The sequence below is a fragment of the Molossus molossus genome, unplaced genomic scaffold, assembly GCF_014108415.1.
Source record: "Molossus molossus isolate mMolMol1 unplaced genomic scaffold, mMolMol1.p scaffold_m16_p_1, whole genome shotgun sequence".
NCBI classification, from domain to species: domain Eukaryota; kingdom Metazoa; phylum Chordata; class Mammalia; order Chiroptera; family Molossidae; genus Molossus; species Molossus molossus.
The window spans coordinates 28757192-28777431 of record NW_023425344.1 but is presented as its reverse complement, the minus strand read 5'-3'; the positions used below and the strand labels follow the sequence as shown (position 1 = coordinate 28777431).

At 40.8% G+C, this 20240-nt stretch overlaps 1 protein-coding gene and 1 pseudogene across 5 annotated transcripts in view; both read left to right on the top strand.

Moving 5' to 3' along the window:
- Positions 1-20240, top strand: part of PDS5A (PDS5 cohesin associated factor A) — a 143925-nt gene that overhangs the window by 105724 nt on the left and 17961 nt on the right. For 2 of the 5 annotated variants that reach the window (XM_036255216.1, XM_036255235.1), the window contains exons 26-30: positions 1461-1593; positions 2158-2277; positions 7880-7942; positions 8918-9063; positions 11292-11424. In XM_036255216.1, coding sequence (XP_036111109.1) covers positions 1461-1593; positions 2158-2277; positions 7880-7942; positions 8918-9063; positions 11292-11424 — 595 coding nt within the window. Of the gene's footprint in view, positions 1-1460; positions 1594-2157; positions 2278-7879; positions 7943-8917; positions 9064-11291; positions 11425-15247; positions 15268-20240 lie in introns of those variants that run through there. The other 3 variants (XM_036255243.1, XM_036255226.1, XR_004958848.1) reach the window with 3 other exon arrangements.
- On the top strand, positions 15341-15457 carry LOC118622400 (annotated as a pseudogene).

The following is a 20240-nucleotide window of genomic DNA, read 5'->3' as shown; positions in this document are numbered from 1 at the left end:
TGGCTCCGGTTTTATTTCCAGTCAGGGTACATGCCCAGGTTGTGAGCTTGGTCCCCAGTCAGGGTATAGTGTTTCTCTCTTAACATCAATGTTTCTTTCTCTCTCTCCATCCCTCTCCTTTCCACTCTAAAAAATCAATGAAAACATATCTTTAAAACAAACTTAAATAGCCCTGGCTGGTTTGGCTGAAGCTGTAGAGTGTCGGCCTGCAGACCAAAGAGTTGCGGGTTCAATGTCAGTCAAGGGCATGTACCTCAGTTGTGGTTTGTCCCTGGCCCTAGTCAGGGTTGTGCAGGAGACAGCCAGTCAATGTGTCTCTCTCACATCAATGTATCTCTCTCTCTCTCTCTTTCTCTCCCTCTCTCTCTCTCCTACTCTATCTGAATATAAATAGAAAAATATCCTTAGGTGAGGATTGAAAAAAAAAGCTTACATAGCTCAGCCAGGTGGCTCAGTCATTGAGCATCAACCCATTCACCAAGAGGTCGCCGGTTTGATTCCTTGTCAAGGCACATGCCCACATTGTGGGCCTGATCCCCAGTTGAGGGTGTGCAGGAGGCGGCTCATTGATGTGTTCTCTCTCTCTCTCTCTCTCTCTCTCTCTCTCTCTCTCTCTCTCTCTCTCCCTCCCTCCCTCCCTCCCTCTCCCCCCCTCTCCCTTCTCTCCCTTACTCTCTCTCTTTCTCTCTCGAATCAATAAAGAAAAAAAAAGCTTATATAGAATATAGACAAAGAAGTACACATAGATTATCATCGAATGGTTTGTCCCCTTTTGATTCATTAAAGCAATAGTCCCATGGGTGCCTCAGAATCATCCTGGGAATGTACTAAAAACAGGCCTTATTACAGGTTTGTCCATTTAAGTTTCCCAAGTGATTCCAATGTTCATTCTGATTTGGGATTCACTTTTTAGAAATTCAGTGTCCCCTTCAGACACTTTATATATTAAATGATTATATAGTAACAAGTGGAAAACAGCAAAAGTTTGAAATGTGATTGCTTAGCTGAATGATTTGTTACTATGCACATCAGCCTCATAGTACATGCAGTTTAAAGTTATGTCACAGAAGAATTATGTATCCTAGCCCTTCTGCATAGCTTGCAAATAGTTAAAATGGCAAGACTCTGCTGTGTGCTCTTTTGCTTGTCATTGCCAGGCATTAATACATGTAAAATCATCTAAATGTTAATTGAATACTTGTAGAATGAGGCTTTATGTTCCTCATGAAATGGTTAGATTTTTTTCATATTAAGCTATGCTTTCATTTTTAATATTTTGGTGATTTAATTTTCATTTGAATTGAATAGTAACAGGATATTTCTATTAATCATAGGATTTTCTTTGTATTTTACTCTTACTATATTCAAGTAACAGAACTTTTCGAGACGCCATTTAATCCATTTAAGCCTAAACATCTTCATTTAGTCTCTAATAGGTGAATAATATGTTTACCATTTAGGTGCCTATGGTTCATGCTTGAAGTTTTAATGACAAAGAATGAAAACAATAGCCATGCCTTTATGAAGAAGATGGCAGAGAACATCAAGTTAACAAAAGATGCACAGTCTCCAGATGAATCCAAGACAAATGAAGTAAGTTAAGTTACCCAATGGGTATTAAGATGTTACAGCAAAAAATATTATGGTCCTTGTCCCACTTGTTTTTTCTGAGTATTACATAATACATTAGGTTATAGAATGTTTGTACAAATATATATTTATAGTCAGTTTTTGTTGCATTTCATTACAGTTGAATTCTATTTGAGGACTGTTTATTACTCTGAAAAAGACATTAAAACTTCTATAGAGCAAGGAGATAAGAACTAATAAACTTTATAACTATACTGTCTTATAAACTTTTAATTAAGAGTTAAAGACAGGTAGATTTTTTTTCATATGTTTTTTGGTTTAGTTTGATTTGGTTTGTTAGCTGTTTTTCATGCATACTTGGCATTCATATTAAAGTAAAGGGTTTTTTTTGTTTTGTTTACCAGGAGGCTGCATAAGAAAAAATGTCAAATATGAATGTGAAATGTTCAAGGAATAAATAATAACATCCTTTCTTTTATTTCATTTTATGCATTGGATAGAATTGGTTCTTGTAATTATTTTGCACTACTGAAAGGTATATATGACCTTTCTTTCTTTTCTCCCTAGAAACTTTATACAGTGTGTGATGTGGCTCTGTGTGTTATAAATAGTAAAAGTGCTTTGTGCAATGCAGATTCACCAAAGGATCCAGTCCTTCCAATGAAATTTTTTACACAACCTGAAAAGGTAATTTTCTTTCCCCTCATTTTCTACCACACAAACTGATTTAAGTTTCAGTTGCCATCAATCCTAGTGACAAATTTTGGATTGTCTTTTTTTTAAAATCTTTATTGTTGAATGTAAAATGTATTACAGATGTTCCACATTTTTCCCCCATTGACTCCCTCCTTCCCATTCCCGCCCCCCTCCCACCTTTTCCCACACTATTGTCTGTGTCCATTGGTTATGCATATAAGTTCTTTGGTTTATTTCTTCCCACCCACCCAACCCCTTTCCCTTTGAGGTTTGTCAGTCTAGCAATGAATTTGTACTTCTTAATCCCTTCACCTTTTTCACCCATTCCCCCAACCCCCTCCCATCTGGCAACCAACAAAATGTTCTCTGTATCTAAGAGAATGTTTCTGTTCTACCTGTTCATTTTGTTTGTAGATTCCATTGTTGATAGATATGTATTCATTGCCATTTTGTTTGTTCATACATTTTATCTTTTTCTTCAAAAAGACCCTTCATCATTTCATATAACGGTTTGGTGGTGATGAACTCCTTTAACTGTTTCTTGTCTGGGAAAGTCTTTATATGGCCATCGATTCTAAATGACAGCTTTGCAGGATAGAGTAATCTTGGTTGTAGGTTCTTGGTTTTCATCACTCTGAATATTTCTTGCCACTCCCTTCTGGCCTGCAAAGTTTCTTTTGAGAAATCAGCTGACAGCCTAATGGGAACTCCCTTGTAGGTAACTAACTGCCTTTCTCTTGCTGCTTTTAAGATTCTCTCTTTGTCTTGAACCTTTTGCATTTTGATGATGATGTGTCTTGGTGTGGGCCTCTTGGGGTTCATTTTGTTTGGGACTCTCTGTGCTTCCTGGACTTGTATGTCTGTTTCCTTCACCAAGTTAGGAAAGTTTTCTGCCATTATTGTTTCAAACAGGTTTTCGATTTCTTGTTCTCTCTCTTCTCCTTCGGGCACCCCCAAGATGCGAATGTTGGCACACTTGAAGTTGTCCCAGAGGCTCCTTACACTATCCTCATTTTTTTGGATTCTTTTTCTTTTTGCTGTTCTGATTGGGCATTTTTTGCTTCCTTATATTCCAAATCGATGGTTTGTTCCTTGGATTTACGGATTTACGTACTCTACTATTGAAGCTGTATAAATTATTCTTTATTTCAGTTAATGCCTCCTTCATTTCTGACTGTGCATCCATGATTTCTGACTGGTCCTTTTTTATGCTCTTGAGGCCCTCACTAAGTTCACTGAGGTTCTCACTAAGTTCATTGAGCATCCTTATAAGCAGTATTTTGAACTCAGTATCTGTTAGGTTGCTTATCTCCATTTCGCTTAGTTCTTTTGTTGGGGTTTTGTTCTGTTCTTTCATTTGGGACCTGTTTCTTTGTCTCCTCATTTTGGCTGCCTCCCTGTGTTTGTTTCAGTGTATTACTTAACGTGAGGTATGGGGCTAACTGAGACCAGATGCTGCTTGTTTGAAAGAATTTAGGAAAAACCTGAAGCAGGATCCAAGACAGGTCAATCCTGTGGTTAAGCAACTGGCAACAGCTTGGGTGGGCCTGAAAGTTGGGTGGGCCTGAAAGTTGGGTGGGCCTGGGCGGGGCCTCAGGGAGTCACCAGGGTGGGGCTACCAGTGTGAGCCAGGTTGCTGGAGTCCCAGATATGGCTTCTGTCTGCTGCCCCAGGGAAGGGCTCACCAAAGGAACAAAGGCCTCTGACAGCACGTTTGTCCCCAAGAAAGCCCCCTCTCCAGCCCTCGCTCCAGTGCCAAACAGCTCAGTTCTTCCCTGTATGTCTCTGGTGCCCCTCGAGCTGCCTCCCCTCCAAGCTTAGAGGGAGAGAGTGTGATAAGTTCGTGGGTGGGCCCTTTAAGGAGCTGCCTGGGGCTCCAGCTGCCTCAGCTTCCCTGAGCCTCAGTTCCCGCTGGTTTTCCAGCCAGAAGTTACGGGAAATCTCTTCCTGGCACTGGAACCCAGAGCGGGGCACCTGGTGTGGACAGGGTCCCCTCAGTCCTCAGGAAGGACCTTCCCAGCCGAGGTATCCTCCTGATTTTTATCCGCCACACGTGGGTGTGGGACCAGCCCGTCATGCTGCCCCACCACCGCTGCCGCCCCTCGCGCCTCCGCCCCTCCTACCAGTCTGGATGTGGCTGCTGCTTTAATTCCATTCAGCTTGATTTCAAGTGGTTTTGAATGATGGTTCTGTAGTTATAACTTTGATGTGGTTGTGGGAAGACACGATACTGCGTTTACCTACGCCGCCATCTTGACTGGAAGTTCGGATTGTCTTAACTATAGAGTTAAAAATGCAGTATTATTCTCACCTTATAGAGTAAGAGAATACAAATCAAGCTTGGTAGCGGTGTTAAGAGAGCTATTCTTTCTGGATATTTCTAGTATGTAATGTTTGATACAGTGTGAATAAACACACACACATATATATGAATGAATGAATGAAATAAAGTTAGAATTTATGGACTTGGCCTTAACAATTGATAGACCTTGATTCTAATCAACCACCTCTAACTTGAGAGACTTTAGTTTCTCTCTTTTTTTTTAATTGATTTTAGAGAGGAAGGGAAGAGAGAGAGATGGAAACGTTGATGAGAGAGAACATCGACTGGCTGCCTCCTGCATGCACCCCACTGGGGATTAGGCCTACAACCTGGGCATGTGCCCTGACTAGGAATTGAACTGGTGACCTCTTGGTGCATGGGACAACGCTCAATCACTGAGCCACACGGTCGGGCTAACTTGAGAGACTTTAGACAAGTTAACTCTTCTGAGCCTCAATTTCTTCATCTCTGAAATGCAGATGACTAATACCTATAAACAGTTACTAGTATGATAACTAGATATATGTTTATCACATAGTAAGCATTTCATAAATTATATTATTAATTAATACATAGTACATTTATTCTGCTATCAGCAAATTAAGTTTTTCATGTAAGTAAGTCTTCCAGCTAACTAAACCTCCTTTAAGTTTTTCTAGCCATTTTTTTTAAATTAGTCATATCAAGGAAAAAGAATATTGAGTAGTGAATTTCTTTTGACTGTTTCCTTTCATAATGATTTAGTATTAACATTGTTTAAAATTTTGTTTTGTTTTGTTTGTTAATCTTTACCCAAGGATATTTTTCCATTGATTTTTTGATAGAATGGGAAAGAGAGAGAGAGGGAGGGAGGGAGGGAAACATCAATTGGTTACCTCCCATATGACCTTGACCAGGGCCAAGGATTGAACCTGCAACCCAGGTACATGTCCTTTACTGGGAATTAAACCTGCTATCCTTCTGTCCTAGGGCCAGTATTCTAACTGCTGAGCCAAACGGGCCAGGGCTTAAAACTTTTTTAAAATTTTTTATTTCCTGCTTTAAGGTGGTATTTTGACATTTGTTTAACTTTCCTGTGCTTTGTTTAAAAATCAGAGTTCTGAATATTTTTCATTGGAAAAAAATGTAGCATTTAAAATATTTCTAGCCCTGGCCAGTTGGTCTCCGCAGTTAGAGCATCAGCCTTCTGACTAAAGGGTCATGGGTTCGATTCCCTGTCAAGGATATGTACCTGGGTTGTTGCAGGTTTGATCCCCAGCCCCAGTCAGGGTCCTACAGGAAGCGATCAATCGATGTGTCTCCCTCACATCTACATTTTCTCTCTTTCTCTCTACCCCTGCCCCCCTTTTCTTCCATGCTATCTAAAAATCAATGGAAAAATATTCTCAGGTTGCCCTGGCCGGTTTTTCTCAGTGGTTAGAGCGTCGATCTGCAGACCAGTGAGTCGCGGTTTTGATTCTTGTCAAGGGTATGTACCCCAGTTGCAGTTCGTCCTCAGCCCTGGTCGGGTCGTGCAGGAGGCAACCAGTCGATGTATCTCTCTTGCCTCGATGTTTCTTTCTGTCTCTCCCTTCTTCCCACTCTATCTAATGATAAATAGAAAAATATCCTCAGGCGAGGATTAACAAAAAAATTTAATTTAATTTTAAAATTATTTAAAAACTTTTTTACACAATTTCAGACCTGAAGATATACTTCAGATTAATATCCGCCCTGCTCCACCTCCACACACAGTATTTTACAGAAGAATGTTCCAAGAAACAGAGCTTCCTACTTTGGAAGGCAGCTATGTTCACCACTATACCAACGCCAACAGAGCTTCCTACTTTGAATGTCATACTTTGACAAGAATTTTTATCAGATTTACATTAATGATTTAGTATTTGGCATTTACTGTGCCTGGTTTTCTTGTTCATTTGTTTTTGTTTTTGGTTAATCCTCACCTGAGGATATTTTTCCATTGATTTTTAGAGAGAGAGGGTGGGAGGAAGGCGGGCAGGCAGACAGAAACATCAGTGGAGACATATTGATTGGTTGCCTCCCATGCACACCCCTACAGGGGCCAGGATCAAACCTGCAGCCCAGATACATGCTCTTGACCAGGAACCGAACCCTCAACCCTCTGATGTGAGGGCTGATACTCAAACTACTGAGACCACTGCCTGGTTTTGGGTTTTTTTTAATCCTCACCCAAGGACATTTTTTGATATTTTGTTCAGATAGAGTAGGGGGGAGGTTCGGAGGGAGGGGGAGAAAGAGAGAGAGAGAGAGAAACATCGATGTGAAAGGGACACATTGAGTGGTTGCCACCCACACGACCCAACCAGGACCAGGGACAAACTGCAACTGAGGTACGTGCCCTTAGCGGGAACCGAACCCAGGTCTCTCTGGACCACAGGCTGACGCTCTAACTGCTGAGCCAAACCGGCCAGGGCGAAAAGTGATTTCTTTAATGGACACATTTAAGCCGTCTGTTCTTTTCTGTAACACTAGTATGAAGGTAGATATAATAAAAGAAAATTTATTTTAAAAACTAATTAACTTCTTGCCCTGGCCGGTTTTGCTCAGTGGTTAGAGCAGAGAGGCCCAGGTTTGGTTCCCACTAAAGGCGCGTACCTCAGTTGCAATTTGTCCCCGGCCCTGGATGGGTCGTGCAGGTGGCAACCACTCAATGTGTCCCTTTCACGTTAATTTTTCTCTCTCTATCTCCCTCCCATTCTCTCTGAACAAAAAATGGAAAAATGTCCTTGGGTGAGGATTAAAAATAAATAAATAAATAAAAACTAATTAACTTCTTGATTGCAGTAAATCATTTTATTTCTGCAACACCATTATGGTTTATTTGTGTGCTATTCCCAGGATATTTAACAGAGAGGCATCAGAGTATCAAATTTGAAGTTTAGGTGTAATTTTCAGGAAAGTATCTTCAGTGTCCCCATTTGGTTTAATTCATTTAGTAACTGGTCAGTGTCCTAGCTGCCAAAGAACATTATAGTTATAATTCACTTAATTATATTTTGGTGGTGTATTTACCTTCTTGATTTGGACAAAATCAGAATATGAAAAAAATGCAAGCTTTTCATTTTAAATGTGATTTAAGTAATTTATCTCTGACATTTTCCTAAGTCTTAATGTGCCACTGCTTTAATTTTAAAGCTAGACTTATGGTATGGTTCATTAAATATGCTCTGCTTATTTTATTAATTGATATGTAAGCACAAATGTAGTAAAAAATACACATATTCACTCTGATTTTTCTTTTTTTGATAGGACTTCTGTAATGACAAGAGTTATATTTCAGAAGAGACCAGAGTACTTCTCTTAACAGGAAAGGTATTATGTACTAGATAATTTGGGGACCTTTATTTCATGTGTATATTACTTCTGATATTCTTAGAAATAACCATTAACCAATAACCAGATTTTATAGTTTCTGATTCTTAGGGATCTTGTTGTGGATTGTAGCATCTAAAGCATTTGTTCTCTCGAAATTTTTTTGCCATGAGCTACTCTTTAGAATTATGATCATGTGTTCTTATCAGTCCTGATTCTAAAGTTGTTTAGAATCCACAAAACAGATTTTCTTGAAAAGTAGGATAATAAATTTAGATGTATAAGATAAAGAGAAATAATTTTAAAGTATCAATGGGTTAGACAATTTATATTCTTTTTTTTTTTATCCTCACTCGAGGACATTTTTTCATTTTTTGTTCAGATAGAGTGGGAGGGAGAGAGAGAGAGAAACATCGACGTGAAAGGGACGCATCAAGTGGCTGCCACCCGCACGACCAACCAGGGCCAGGACAAACTGCAACCGAGGTACATGCCCTTAGCAGGAACGAAACCCGGGTTTCTGTGGACCGCAGGCCGACGCTCTAACCGCTGAGCCAAACTGGCCAGGATGACAATTTATATTCTATAAAAATAATATGAGACCTAAAAGAGCAAAAGTAAACTTAATTATTTATTAACACCATGTGAACTATTACTGTATACACTCAGTAGTTTATTGTAATACATTTATTATGTCTTATTATATTCACTGTGTTTAGGGGCCCTTTTATTTTGATTGAGCAATACGAAATAAATATTGCCTAGTTATTACAATGTAGAGGTATTTTATGACTTACAATTATTGTATTCAGATAAATACAGTTTTATAGAATTATCATTTCTAACAAATTTAGAATTAACTTTCTAAAATAGTAATTCCTTGGCTTAAGCTAAACAATATCTCTTCCATGTGCCTAAATATATATGTATTTTTTTATTACAGTATAAAATAACATACGTATGTTTAATTTTTAGCCAAAACCTGCTGGAGTACTAGGTGCAGTAAACAAGCCTTTATCGGCAACAGGAAGGAAACCATATGTTAGAAGCACTGGAGCTGAGACTGGAAGCAATATTAATGTAAATTCAGAACTAAACCCTTCAACCGGAAATCGGTCGAGGTAATTTTATTTTCCAGTTGTTACTATCACTCACAATTTGGTTCATCTTTTTAATTTTTTCCTAAAGCACTGTATCCCAAAAATAGACTTTAAGAAATAATTTGGGCCCTGGCCGGTTTGGCTCAGCGGTTAGAGCATCGGCCTGCAGTCCAGAGAAACCCGGGTTCAGTTCCTGCTGAGGGCAAGTACCTCAGTTGCAGTTTGTCCCTGGCCCTGGTTGGCCGTGCGGGTGGCAGCCACTCGATGTGTCCATTTCATGTCGATGTTTCTCTCTCTCTCTCTCTTCCTCTCGCTCCCACTCTATCTGAACAAAAAAAACAAAAAAATGTCCTCGGGCGAGGATTAAAAAAAAAAGAGAGAGAGATATTTTGGTACAAAGCAATAGCGCTAAATTAGCACTAATGATATAAATTGAGAGTAGACTACAGCATTCTAAGTGTGTAGAAAAGTTAAATGGAAAAAAAACCCAATGATTTATAATATATCTAATTTACATGGAAATGTTTTCTATATAGATTTATGTAAGAAAATTTAATACTGCCCTGGCCAGTTTTGCTCAGCAGTTAGAGCATTCGCCTGTAGACCAGAGTCCCAGGTTCAATTCTGGCCAAGGGTACGTGACTCGGTTGCGGTTCATCCCCAGCCCTGGTTGGGGTCATGCGGGTGGCAGCCAGTCGATGTGTCTCTCTCAATTCGATGTTTCTCCCTCTCTTCCTCCCTCTCTTCCCTCCTGCTCTATCTGGGAAAAAAAAAAAAGGAAAAAATAAATTTTAAAAAGGTAAATAAATAAATTCAATTTATAGGCATGAGTTGAGTAAAAAATAACCTTTTCACTTATAAAAGTATTTCATTTATTTTAACATGTCAAACATTTGCTTTTGTAGCTACTGCATAAGAATTTCTACCTGACCCTACTCTTACCGACACTAAATATTATGGCTTTTAAAGATTTTATTCTTTTTTTTTTTTTTTTAATCCTCACCTGAGGATATTTTTCCATTTTTTGTACAGATAGAGTGGGAGGGAGAGAGAGGAAGGGAGAGAGAGAGAGAAACATCGACGTGAAGGGACACATCGAGTGGCTGCCACCCGCACGACCAACCAGGGCCGGGGACAAACTGCAACCAAAGTACGTGCCCTTAGCGAGAACCGATCCCGGGTCTCTCCGGACCGCAGGCCGACGCTCTAACCGCTGAGCCAAACCGGCCAGGGCAAAGATTTTATTCTTACTCATGAAATTTTAAGAGTAAACTCAGCCCAGCTGGTGTGGCTCAGTGGATTGAGCGTCACCCCATAGACTGAGCAGTTCCAGTTCAATTACTGGTCAGGGCACATGCCTGGGGTTGCAGTCTCCATCGCTGATGGGGGGGTGTGCAGGAGGCAGCCGATGGATGTTTCTCTCTCATATTGATGTTTCTATCTCTCCCCTCCTCTCTCTCTAAAAAAAATCAATAAAAACATTTTTTTTTTTTTAAAAGTAACCAATCTGTGGTGTGTTTTTGTGGGGTTTTTTTTTGCCCGAGGATATTTTTTCTACTTATCAGATAGAGTGGGAGGGAGGGAGAGAGAGAGAGAGAGAGAGAGAGGAACATTGATGTGATAGAGACACATGACTGGCTGCCTTCCTCATGACCCAACCAGGGCCGGGGATAACTGCAACTGAGGCACAAGCCCTTGACCGGAATTGAACCCATGACCTACTGGTCTGGGCACCGATGCTCTAACTGTTGAGCCAAACTGGCCAGGGCTCAACCCGTGGTGTTTGAAACAAATTTTTAACAGTAGAACCCCAAAATATAGAATAAATTAATGTGAAATTTGTGGTTTACAGTGATGGTGGGGCTCAGTCACTTCCCTTGTGGCCTCTTGCAGCCCCCACATTGGCCGAGCATTAAGAACACAGACTGGAGATGACTATTCTATAATCTGTCACTATATTTTTATTTTGTTTTAGGGTTTTTCATCCCCAAGAGATAGGCTTAGAATAGCTGTGTTATTTTGTTTCTTGACAACTAATCTTTCTCTCATGTGGTTTTAGGTAGCCATTTCTGTCTTATATTAATTAGTAAGGTTAAATGGAAATTAATAATATGATATGATAGACCAGTGGGTGTATAACCACAAATCTGAATCTTGCTAAGATTGCTTTTTCTAAACCAGCCTGAGCCTCAGTTTCTCTGTGGGTATAGAGAGAGAGTAAACTTGATACATGTGGTGACATAAAGCAGCTTTGGTTTATTTTTCTTCAACAGGGAACAGAGTTCAGAGGCAGCAGAAACTGGAGTTAGTGAAAATGAAGAAAACCCTGTGAGAATTATTTCTGTCACACCTGTAAAGAATATTGACCCAGTAAAGAATAAGGTAAACCTTAAACTTTAACAAGTAGATTACTCCCATGAAGATTTGTATTACAGATTTCAAGGTAGGAGTAAGAGATCCACAGTTAAGAGGTTGATTTATATTATGTATTATACATGTGTGTATACACCACCTCTTGCTATATTTAGTATGCTTCCACTCTCCAAAAATGACTCTGCCCATATCTACTGACTTCATTTGACAAGAGTTTATTTGGTCACCCATAATGATAATGGTATCCCTCTCCCACACTACTCCCAACACCTTGAAAGAATAGGATTTGAGGTTTTTGTTTTTTTTTTCTTCAAATCTTTATTTTTGGATGTAAAATGTATTACAGATGTTCCACATTTTTCCCCCATTGACTCCCTCCTCCCCACTCCCGCCCCCCTCCCACCTTTTCCCACACTATTGTCTGTGTCCATTGGTTATGCATATAAGTTCTTTGGTTTATTTCTTCCCACCCACCCACCCACCCCCAACCCCTTTCCCTTTGAGGTTTGTCAGTCTAGCAATGAATTTGTGCTTCTTAATCCCTTCACCTTTTTCACCCATTCCCCCAACCCCCTTCCCAACTGGCAACCAACAAAATGTTCTCTGTATCTATGAGAATGTTTCTGTTCTTCCTGTTCATTTTGTTTGTAGATTCCATTGTTGATAGATATGTATTCATTGCCATTTTGTTTGTTCATACATTTTATCTTTTTCTTCAAAAAGACCCTTCATCATTTCATATAATAACAGTTTGGTAGTGATGAACTCCTTTAACTTTTTCTTGTCTGGGAAAGTTTTTATATGTCCATCAATTCTAAATGACAGCTTTGCAGGATAGAGTAATTTTGGTTGTAGGTTCTTGGTTTTCATCACTCTGAATATTTCTTGCCACTCCCTTCTGGCCTGCAAAGTTTCTTTTGAGAAATCAGCTGACAGCCTAATGGGAACTCCCTTGTAGGTAACTAGCTGCGTTTCTCTTGCTGCTTTTAATATTCTCTCTTTGTCTTGAACCTTTTGCATTTTGATGATGATGTGTCTTGGTGTGTGCCTCTTGGGGTTCATCTTGTTTGGGACTCTCTGTGCTTCCTGGACTTGTATGTCTGTTTCCTTCACCAAGTTAGGAAAATTTTCTGCCATTATTGTTTCAAACAGGTTTTCAATTTCTTGTTCTCTCTCTTCTCCTTCGGGCACCCCCAAGATGCGAATGTTGGCACGCTTGAAGTTGTCCCAGAGGCTCCTTACACTATCCTCATTTTTTTGGATTCTTTTTTCTTTTTGCTGTTCTGATTGGGCATTTTTTGCTTCCTTATATTCCAAATCGATGGTTTGCTTCTTGGATTTACATACTCTATTATTGAAGCTGTGTAAATTATTCTTTATTTCAGTTTATGCCTCCTTCAATTCTAACTGTGTATCCATGATTTCTGACTGGTCCTTTTTTATGCTCTTGAGGCCCTCCCTAAGTTCACTGAGGTTCTCACTAAGTTCATTGAGCATCCTTATAAGCAGTATTTTGAACTCGGCATCTGTTAGGTTGCTTATTTTCCTTTCGCTTAGTTCTTTTATTGGGGTTTTGTTCTGTTCTTTCATTTGGGACCTGTTTCTTTGTATCCTCATTTTGGCTGCCTCCCTGTTTTTGTTTCAGTGTATTACTTAATGAGAGGTATGGGGCTCGCTGAGACCCGATACTGCTCGTTTGAAAGAATTTAGGAAAAACCTGAAGCAGGATCCAAGATCGGTCTTTCCTATGGTTAAGCAAGTGGCAACAGTTTGGGTGGGCTTGAAAGTTGTGTGGGGCGGGGCGGGGCTTCAGGGAGTCAGCAGGGCGGGGCTACCAGTGTGAGCCAGGTTGCTGGAGTCCCAGATATGGAGACTGTCTGCCGCCCCCAGGAAGGGCTCACTAAAGGAACAAAGGCCTCTGACAGCACGTTTGTCCCCGAGGAAGCCCCCTCTCCAGCCCTCGCTCCAGTGCCAAACAGCTCAGTTCTTCCCTGTGTGTCTCTGGCGCCCCTCGAGCTGCCTCCCCTCTGAGCTCAGAGGGAGAGAGTCCGATAAGTCTGTGCGCCGGCCCTTTAGGGAGCTGCCTGGGGCTCCAGCCAGGTCAGCTTCCCTGAGCCTCAGTTTCCGCTGGTTTTTCCAGCCAGAAGTTATGGGGACTTCTCTTCCTGGCACTGGAACCCTGAACGGGGCACCTGGTGTGGGACGGGGACCCCTCAGTCCTCAGGAAGGACCTTCCCAGCCGCAGGAGCCTCCTGATTTTTATCCGCCACACTTGGGTGTGGGACAGCCCGTCGTGCCTCCACCACCGCCCCTCCCGCCACCGCCCCTCCTACCAGTCTGGATGTGGCTGCTTTAATTCCGTAGTTGTAGGACTTCCGTTCAGCTTGATTTCAGGCGGTTTTGAATGATGGTTGTTCTGTACTTTAGTTGTAACTTTGATGTGGTTGTGGGAGGACGCGATACTGCGTTTACCTACTCTGCCATCTTGACCGGAAGTCCAAGAATACATTTTAGATTGGTCCCTCATTCAAACTCTTGCTGTTTGCTGTATGACATTCACTATGTCAGTAGATATAGCTAACAAGGATTCTCTCACTGTTGAAACTCTTGGAGCCCTGGCCCATGTGGCTTAGTGGGTTGAGAGTAATCCCATGCACCAAAAGGTGGCTGGTTCAATTCCTGGTTGACATGCATACAGAAGGCAACCATTCAGTGTTTCTCTTTCTCTCTCTCTCTCCCCTTCCCGTCTCTAAAATCAATAAGAACATTTTTTAAAAAAACTTTTGGAACTCAGAAACCAATAGATTAGAATATTGTTGGATCCTTGTATAAAATTAAACAGTCTTTGATGTGAACAAATTTAGATGCAAAATTGCATGTTGTCATAGTCATTCAGTGAAACATACTTATACATATTAAGAGGTGGTGTAGATACAAGTATTTATCTGTCAAACAGCTATCCACAATGTTTCCAGCCTCTTCTTTAACATTATATATAAGATAAATTGGACATTAAATTCTAATTTCTGAGAGATTAAAATGTTGATCTATAATATTTAATTGTTCCAACCCATTATTTTAACTCTTTTACACTACCAAAGAGTGTTTTAACAAGTTCACTGTAGCCTGAGGAGACAGGTTGGTTGCCTTTTGACTAAAGCCTGATGGTCTCTTTGTCAGGTCTCCCATAAGTTATATGATCATTTCTTTTTAGGGTCTGGTCCTCAGTCTTATAGGCTCAAAATGCTACCTCGTTAGTAAACTAAAAGAAGATAAAGATCTAAGGTAGTGTTTCTTGCTAGCCAGTTTCTCAAAGAGATTGATGCATAAACCAGTTTTTTAGTTATGTATATGAAAATTATTCAGTAAACTGAATATGTGTGGTTACAAATCAGGACATTCTCTATTATTTTCTCTATGAGGGAAATCATATTGTATAAATATGAAGGTTGAATAAGGGAGATGGTTAAAAAAAGAACCAAGACACATCTGTGGATTCAGGCGAGCAGTACTGCCAGTGTCATCCGTTAGGAATCTTGTTTTTCATCGTACCTATAGCCAACCAACTGATTGCCTTTTCATTTGGCTTTTCCATGAGTTCTTTATACATGTGCACATAATGTTCATAAATATATAAATATAATCATGTGTGTGATTTTTAATGCAGCCTTTTTTCCCTTTTAAATAGCCTTATCTGTGTGTGTTCATTTTTTCTTCCTTCACAGTCTTATTTTCACTTATTTTATGTGTGTATACACATAAATATTTTCTTCCCCCATTTTACCACTTCAGTGTGGCATTAAATATTTACTTGTGGTTTTATTCCTATCAGCTAGGTTCCTAGGAGTGGGGTTGCTGGGTCAAAAGGTAAATATTACAGATTTTAGATATTTTCATATTGCTTTTATGAAAAATTGGGACACTTAGGTCATTTCAAAGAGCTTATGGAACCAAAGGAGCCTAACTCTGTGACCTAAGAGTGAAGTTCTCCATAGGATAATAGACATTCCATAGTGCTATGTTTTTCTGTGGAGATAAAAGATAAGAAAAGAAAATTTAGAACACTTAACATTTCTACCAGCAAGGTATGTGAGTACTTTTTTCCTCTACATATCTACCAACAACAGGTTTTGCAGCTCTTCTGAATTTTTTCAGTCTCACGTATCAAAACTACTGTTGTTTGAATTTGTATTTCTCTCACTACCAATATTATTGTTGACCACTTGGGTGTATTCTTCTGTGAATTGCCTATTTATATTGGCTCATTTTTAAATTATCTTTTTCTTGATTAAATTTCTGATGCTGCAGTAATTTTACCTTCTTGTTGACATTCTTGCTTTCTTCCAATCCAGTCACCATGTAGCAGCCAATTTGATCTTTTAAAAATGTAATTTGGCCCTGGCCACATGGTTCAGTTGGTTGAGCATCATCCCATGCACCAAAGGGTTGTGGGTTGGATTTCCGGATAGGAAATGTTTCTCTCCACCCCCCAAACATATCCTCGGGTGAGGGTTTTTTTTTTTTTAATATTACTTGGATTATGTTTGTTTTCCATTTAAAATTTTCAATGACTTTCATTGGCACTTTAAAAAATCAGTTTCTTAACATGTCCTTATAAGGCATTTATGACCTGACCCACGTCTGCTTCTCTTATCTTATACCACTCTCCCATGACTTCATATGGTTCCAGGTTCTTTTTTTCCCCTCACCCGAGAACACTTGCATTCATCTTCAGATAGAGTGAGAGAGAAAGGGAGGAAAAGAGAGAGAAACATCAATGTGAAAGAGACACATCAACTGGCTGCCACCCATATGACCCCAACTAGGGCTGGGGACAAACTGCAACTGAGGTACATGCCCTTAGTGGGACCCAAACCCGGGTGTCTCTGGACCACGGGCCAATGCTCTAACCGCTAAGCCAAACCGACCAGGGCTGGTTCAAGATTATTTTTTTAAAAATCCTCACTCGAGGACATTTTTCGATTTTTTTGCTCAGATAGAAGGGAGAGAGAGGGAGAGAGAGGAAGAGAGAGCAAGAGAAACATCGATGGGAAAGGTACTCGTCAAGTGGCTGCCACCCACACGACCAACCAGGGCCGGGGACAAAGTGCAACTGAGGTACGCGCCCTAAGCGGGAACCTGACCCAGGTCTCTCTAGACCGCAGGCTGACGCTCTAACTGCTGAACCAAACTGGCCAGGGCTGGTTTGAGATTCTTAAATCTTCCCACCTCTTTCCCTGTCCAGGTACTTTGTGCTGCTTCTTCCCTCTGTCTGGAATACTTTACTTTTTATGTGATGGGTCCTCCTTTGATATTTTTAAAATTATAATTCCAACTAATTAAAGGTTGATGCGTCCTCTGTTTTTTTTCAGAATGCCCTATTCTTTCCTCTCTTAGCATTTGGGGTAATTTCTGCTTAATACTTATTTGCTTTTTTAATCCTCACCGGGGGATATGTTTTGTTCTTTGTTTTTGTTTTTTAATCTAAATTGTTGACAGTATTACATATGTTCCCCTTTTCTTCCCCATTGCTCCCCTCCTCCCTGTTCCCATCCCACCACAGGCCTTCACTCTATTATAGTCTGAGTCCATGGGTAATGCATATATGATGTAAGTTTTTTGGTTAATCTCTTCCTGCTCCCCTCTCCCGCCTTCCCTCTGATGTTCATCAGTCCTGTTCCATGTTTCAATGCCTCTGTTTGCATTTTATTCATCCATTTATTTTGTTCATTAGATTCCACATATAGGTGAGATCATGTAAGGCTTGTCTTTTTCTGACTGGCTTATTTTGCTTAGCATAATACTCTCCAGGTCCCTCCATGCTGTCTCAAAGGGTAATAGATCCTTCTTTTTTACAGCTGCATAGTATTCCATTGTGTAAATATACCACCGCTCTTTTTTTCCTTTATTGATGTTAGAGATGAAGTGAGAGGGAGAGAGAGAGAGAAACATCGATGAGAGAGAACATCGATTGGTCGCCTCCTGCATGCCTCCCACCAGCGATCTGACCCACAACTTGGGCATGTGTCCTAACCGGGAATCAAACTGGCAACCTCTTGGTGCATGGGTCGACACTCAACCACTGAGTCACACCAGCTGGACTACTACAACTTTTTTATCTGTTCATCTATTAATATGCACTTGGGCTGTTTCCAGATCTTAGCTATTTGGAAGAGCACTGCTATGAACAGGGGTGTGTATATTCTTTCTGATTGGTATTTTGGGATTCTTAGGATATATTCCTAGGAGTAGGATCACGGGGTCAAATTGCAGATCAATTTTTAATTTTTGAGGAAGTTCCTTACTGTTTTCCATAGTGGCTGCACCAGCCTGCATTCCTGCCAGCATTTGTTTGTTGACGGTAAGCATTCTGGTCAGTGTGATGTGGTACCTCGTCGTTTTAACTTGCATCTCTTTGATGATTAGTGACTTTGAGTATTTTTTCATATGTCTTTTGGTCATTTGTCCTGTTTGGAGAAAAACTGTCTATTCAGGTCCTCTGCCCTTTTTTTTTTTTTTAAATCCTCACCCAAGGACATTTTTTCATTTTTTGTTCAGATAGAGTGGGAGGGAGAGAGAGAGAGAGAAACATCGACATGAAAGGGACACATCGAGTGGCTGCCACCCGCACACACAACCAACCAGGGCCGGGGACAAACTGCAACCAAGGTACACACCCTTAGTGGGAACCGAACCCAGGTCTCTCTGGAACCCAGGTTGACACTAACCGCTGAGCCAAACCAGCCAGGGCTGCCGTTTTTGTGTGTGTGTGTTTGTTTTTTTTTTTATCCTCACCGGAGGACATTTTTCCATATTTTGTTCAGATAGAGTGGGAGGGAGGGAGGGAGGGAGGGAGGGAGAGAGAGAGAGAGAGAGAGAGAGAGAGAGAGAGAGAGAGAGAGAAACATCGACATGAAAGGAACACATCGAGTGGCTGCCACCCGCACAACCCAGCCAGGGCCGGGGACAAACTGAAACCGAGGCACGTGCCCTTAGCGGGAACCGAACCCGAGTCTCTCTGGACCACAGGCCAACGCTCTAACCGCTGAGCCAAACTGGCCAGGGCAGGGCTGCCGATTTTTAATTGGATTGTTTGTTTTCATTTTGCTGAGTCATGTGAGTACGTTATATATTTTGGAAATTAACCCCTTATCAGATGTATTATTGGTATGTTTTATTTTGTTTTATTGATTTTAGAGTTTATGTGCCCTGACCAGGGAATGAACCCTGAACTTCAGCATATTGGGATAATGCTCTAACCAACTGAGCTACCCAGCCGGGGATTATTTGGTTTTTTTTTATTCTATTGTTGATAGATATGCATTTATTGCCATTTTATTCTTTTTTTTTTCTTCTTCTTCTTCTTCAAGAAGACCCCTTAACATTTCATGTATGCTGGTTTGGTTTTGAACTCCTTTAACTTTTTTTGTCTGGGAAGCTCTTTATCTGTGTTTTGATTGTAAATGATAGCTTTACTGGCTAGAATAACATTGATTATAGGTCCTTGTTTTCATCACTTAGAAAATTTTTTTTTGCATCCCTTCTGGCCTGCAAAGTTTCTGTTGAGAAATCAGCTGATAGTCTAATGGGAGGATCCGTGTAGGTAACTAACTGGTTTTCTCTCGCTGTTTTTAAGAGTCTCTCTTTAGCCCTGGCTGGTTTGGCTCAGCGGTTAGAGTGTCCGCCTGCGGTCCGGAGAGACCTGGGTTCGGTTCCCGCTAAGGGCATGTACCTTGGTTGCAGTTTGTCCCCGGCCCTGGTTGGTCGTGCGGGTGGCAGCCACTCGATGTGTCCCTTTCACATCGATGTTTCCCTCTCTCTCTCTTCCTCTCTCTCCCTCCCACAATGTCTGTACAAAAAATGGAAAAATGTCCTCGGATGAGGATTAAAAAAAAAAAAAAAGAGTCTCTCTTTGGCCCTGGCCGGTTTGGCTCAGCGGTTGGAGCGTCGGCCTGCGGTACAGAGAGACCCAGGTTCGGTTCCCACTAAGGGCACGTACCTCAGTTGCAGTTTGTCCCCGGCGCTGGTTGGTTGTGCGGGTGGCAGCCACTCGATGTGTCCCTTCACATCGATGTTTCTCTCTCTCTCTCTCTCTCTCTTCCTCTCTCTCCCTCCCACTCTATCTGAACATAAAATGGAAAAATGTCCTCAGGTGAGGATAAAAAAAAGAGTCTCTCTTTGGCCCTGACTGTTTTGGCTCAGCGGTTAGAGAATCGTCCTGCGTTCCAGAGAGACCCAGGTTTGGTTCCCACTAAGGGCACGTACCTCGGTTGCAGTTTGTCCCCGGCCCTGGTTGGGTCGTGCGGGTGGCAGCCACTCCATGTGTCCCTTTCACGTCCATGTTTCTCTCTCTCTGTCTTCCTCTCTCTCCCTCCCACTCTATCTGAACAAAAAATGAAAAAATGTCCTCAGGTGAGGATTAAAAAAAAATGTCTTTGTCTTAAACTTTTTGCATTTTTTATTATGATGTCTTGATGTGGGCCTTTTTGGGTTCATCTTATTCGGGACTCTGCACATCCTGAACTTGTATGTCCATTTACTTTAGCAGATTAGAAAAGTTTTCCATCATTATTTTTTTTAATAGGCTTTCAATTTCTTTATTTTTTCTCCTTCCAGCACCCACATGATTCTTAAAGTTGTCCCAGCGGTTCTTTACACTATCCTCATTTTTTTAATTATTTTATTTTTTTATATTTTTCTGTTCTGATTGTGTGTTTTTTTGCTTCCTTTTATTCCACATCACTGTTTGATTCTTGGCTTCATCTACTCTACTATTGATTCCCTGTAAATTATTCTTCATTTTAGTTACTGTAGCCTTCATTTCT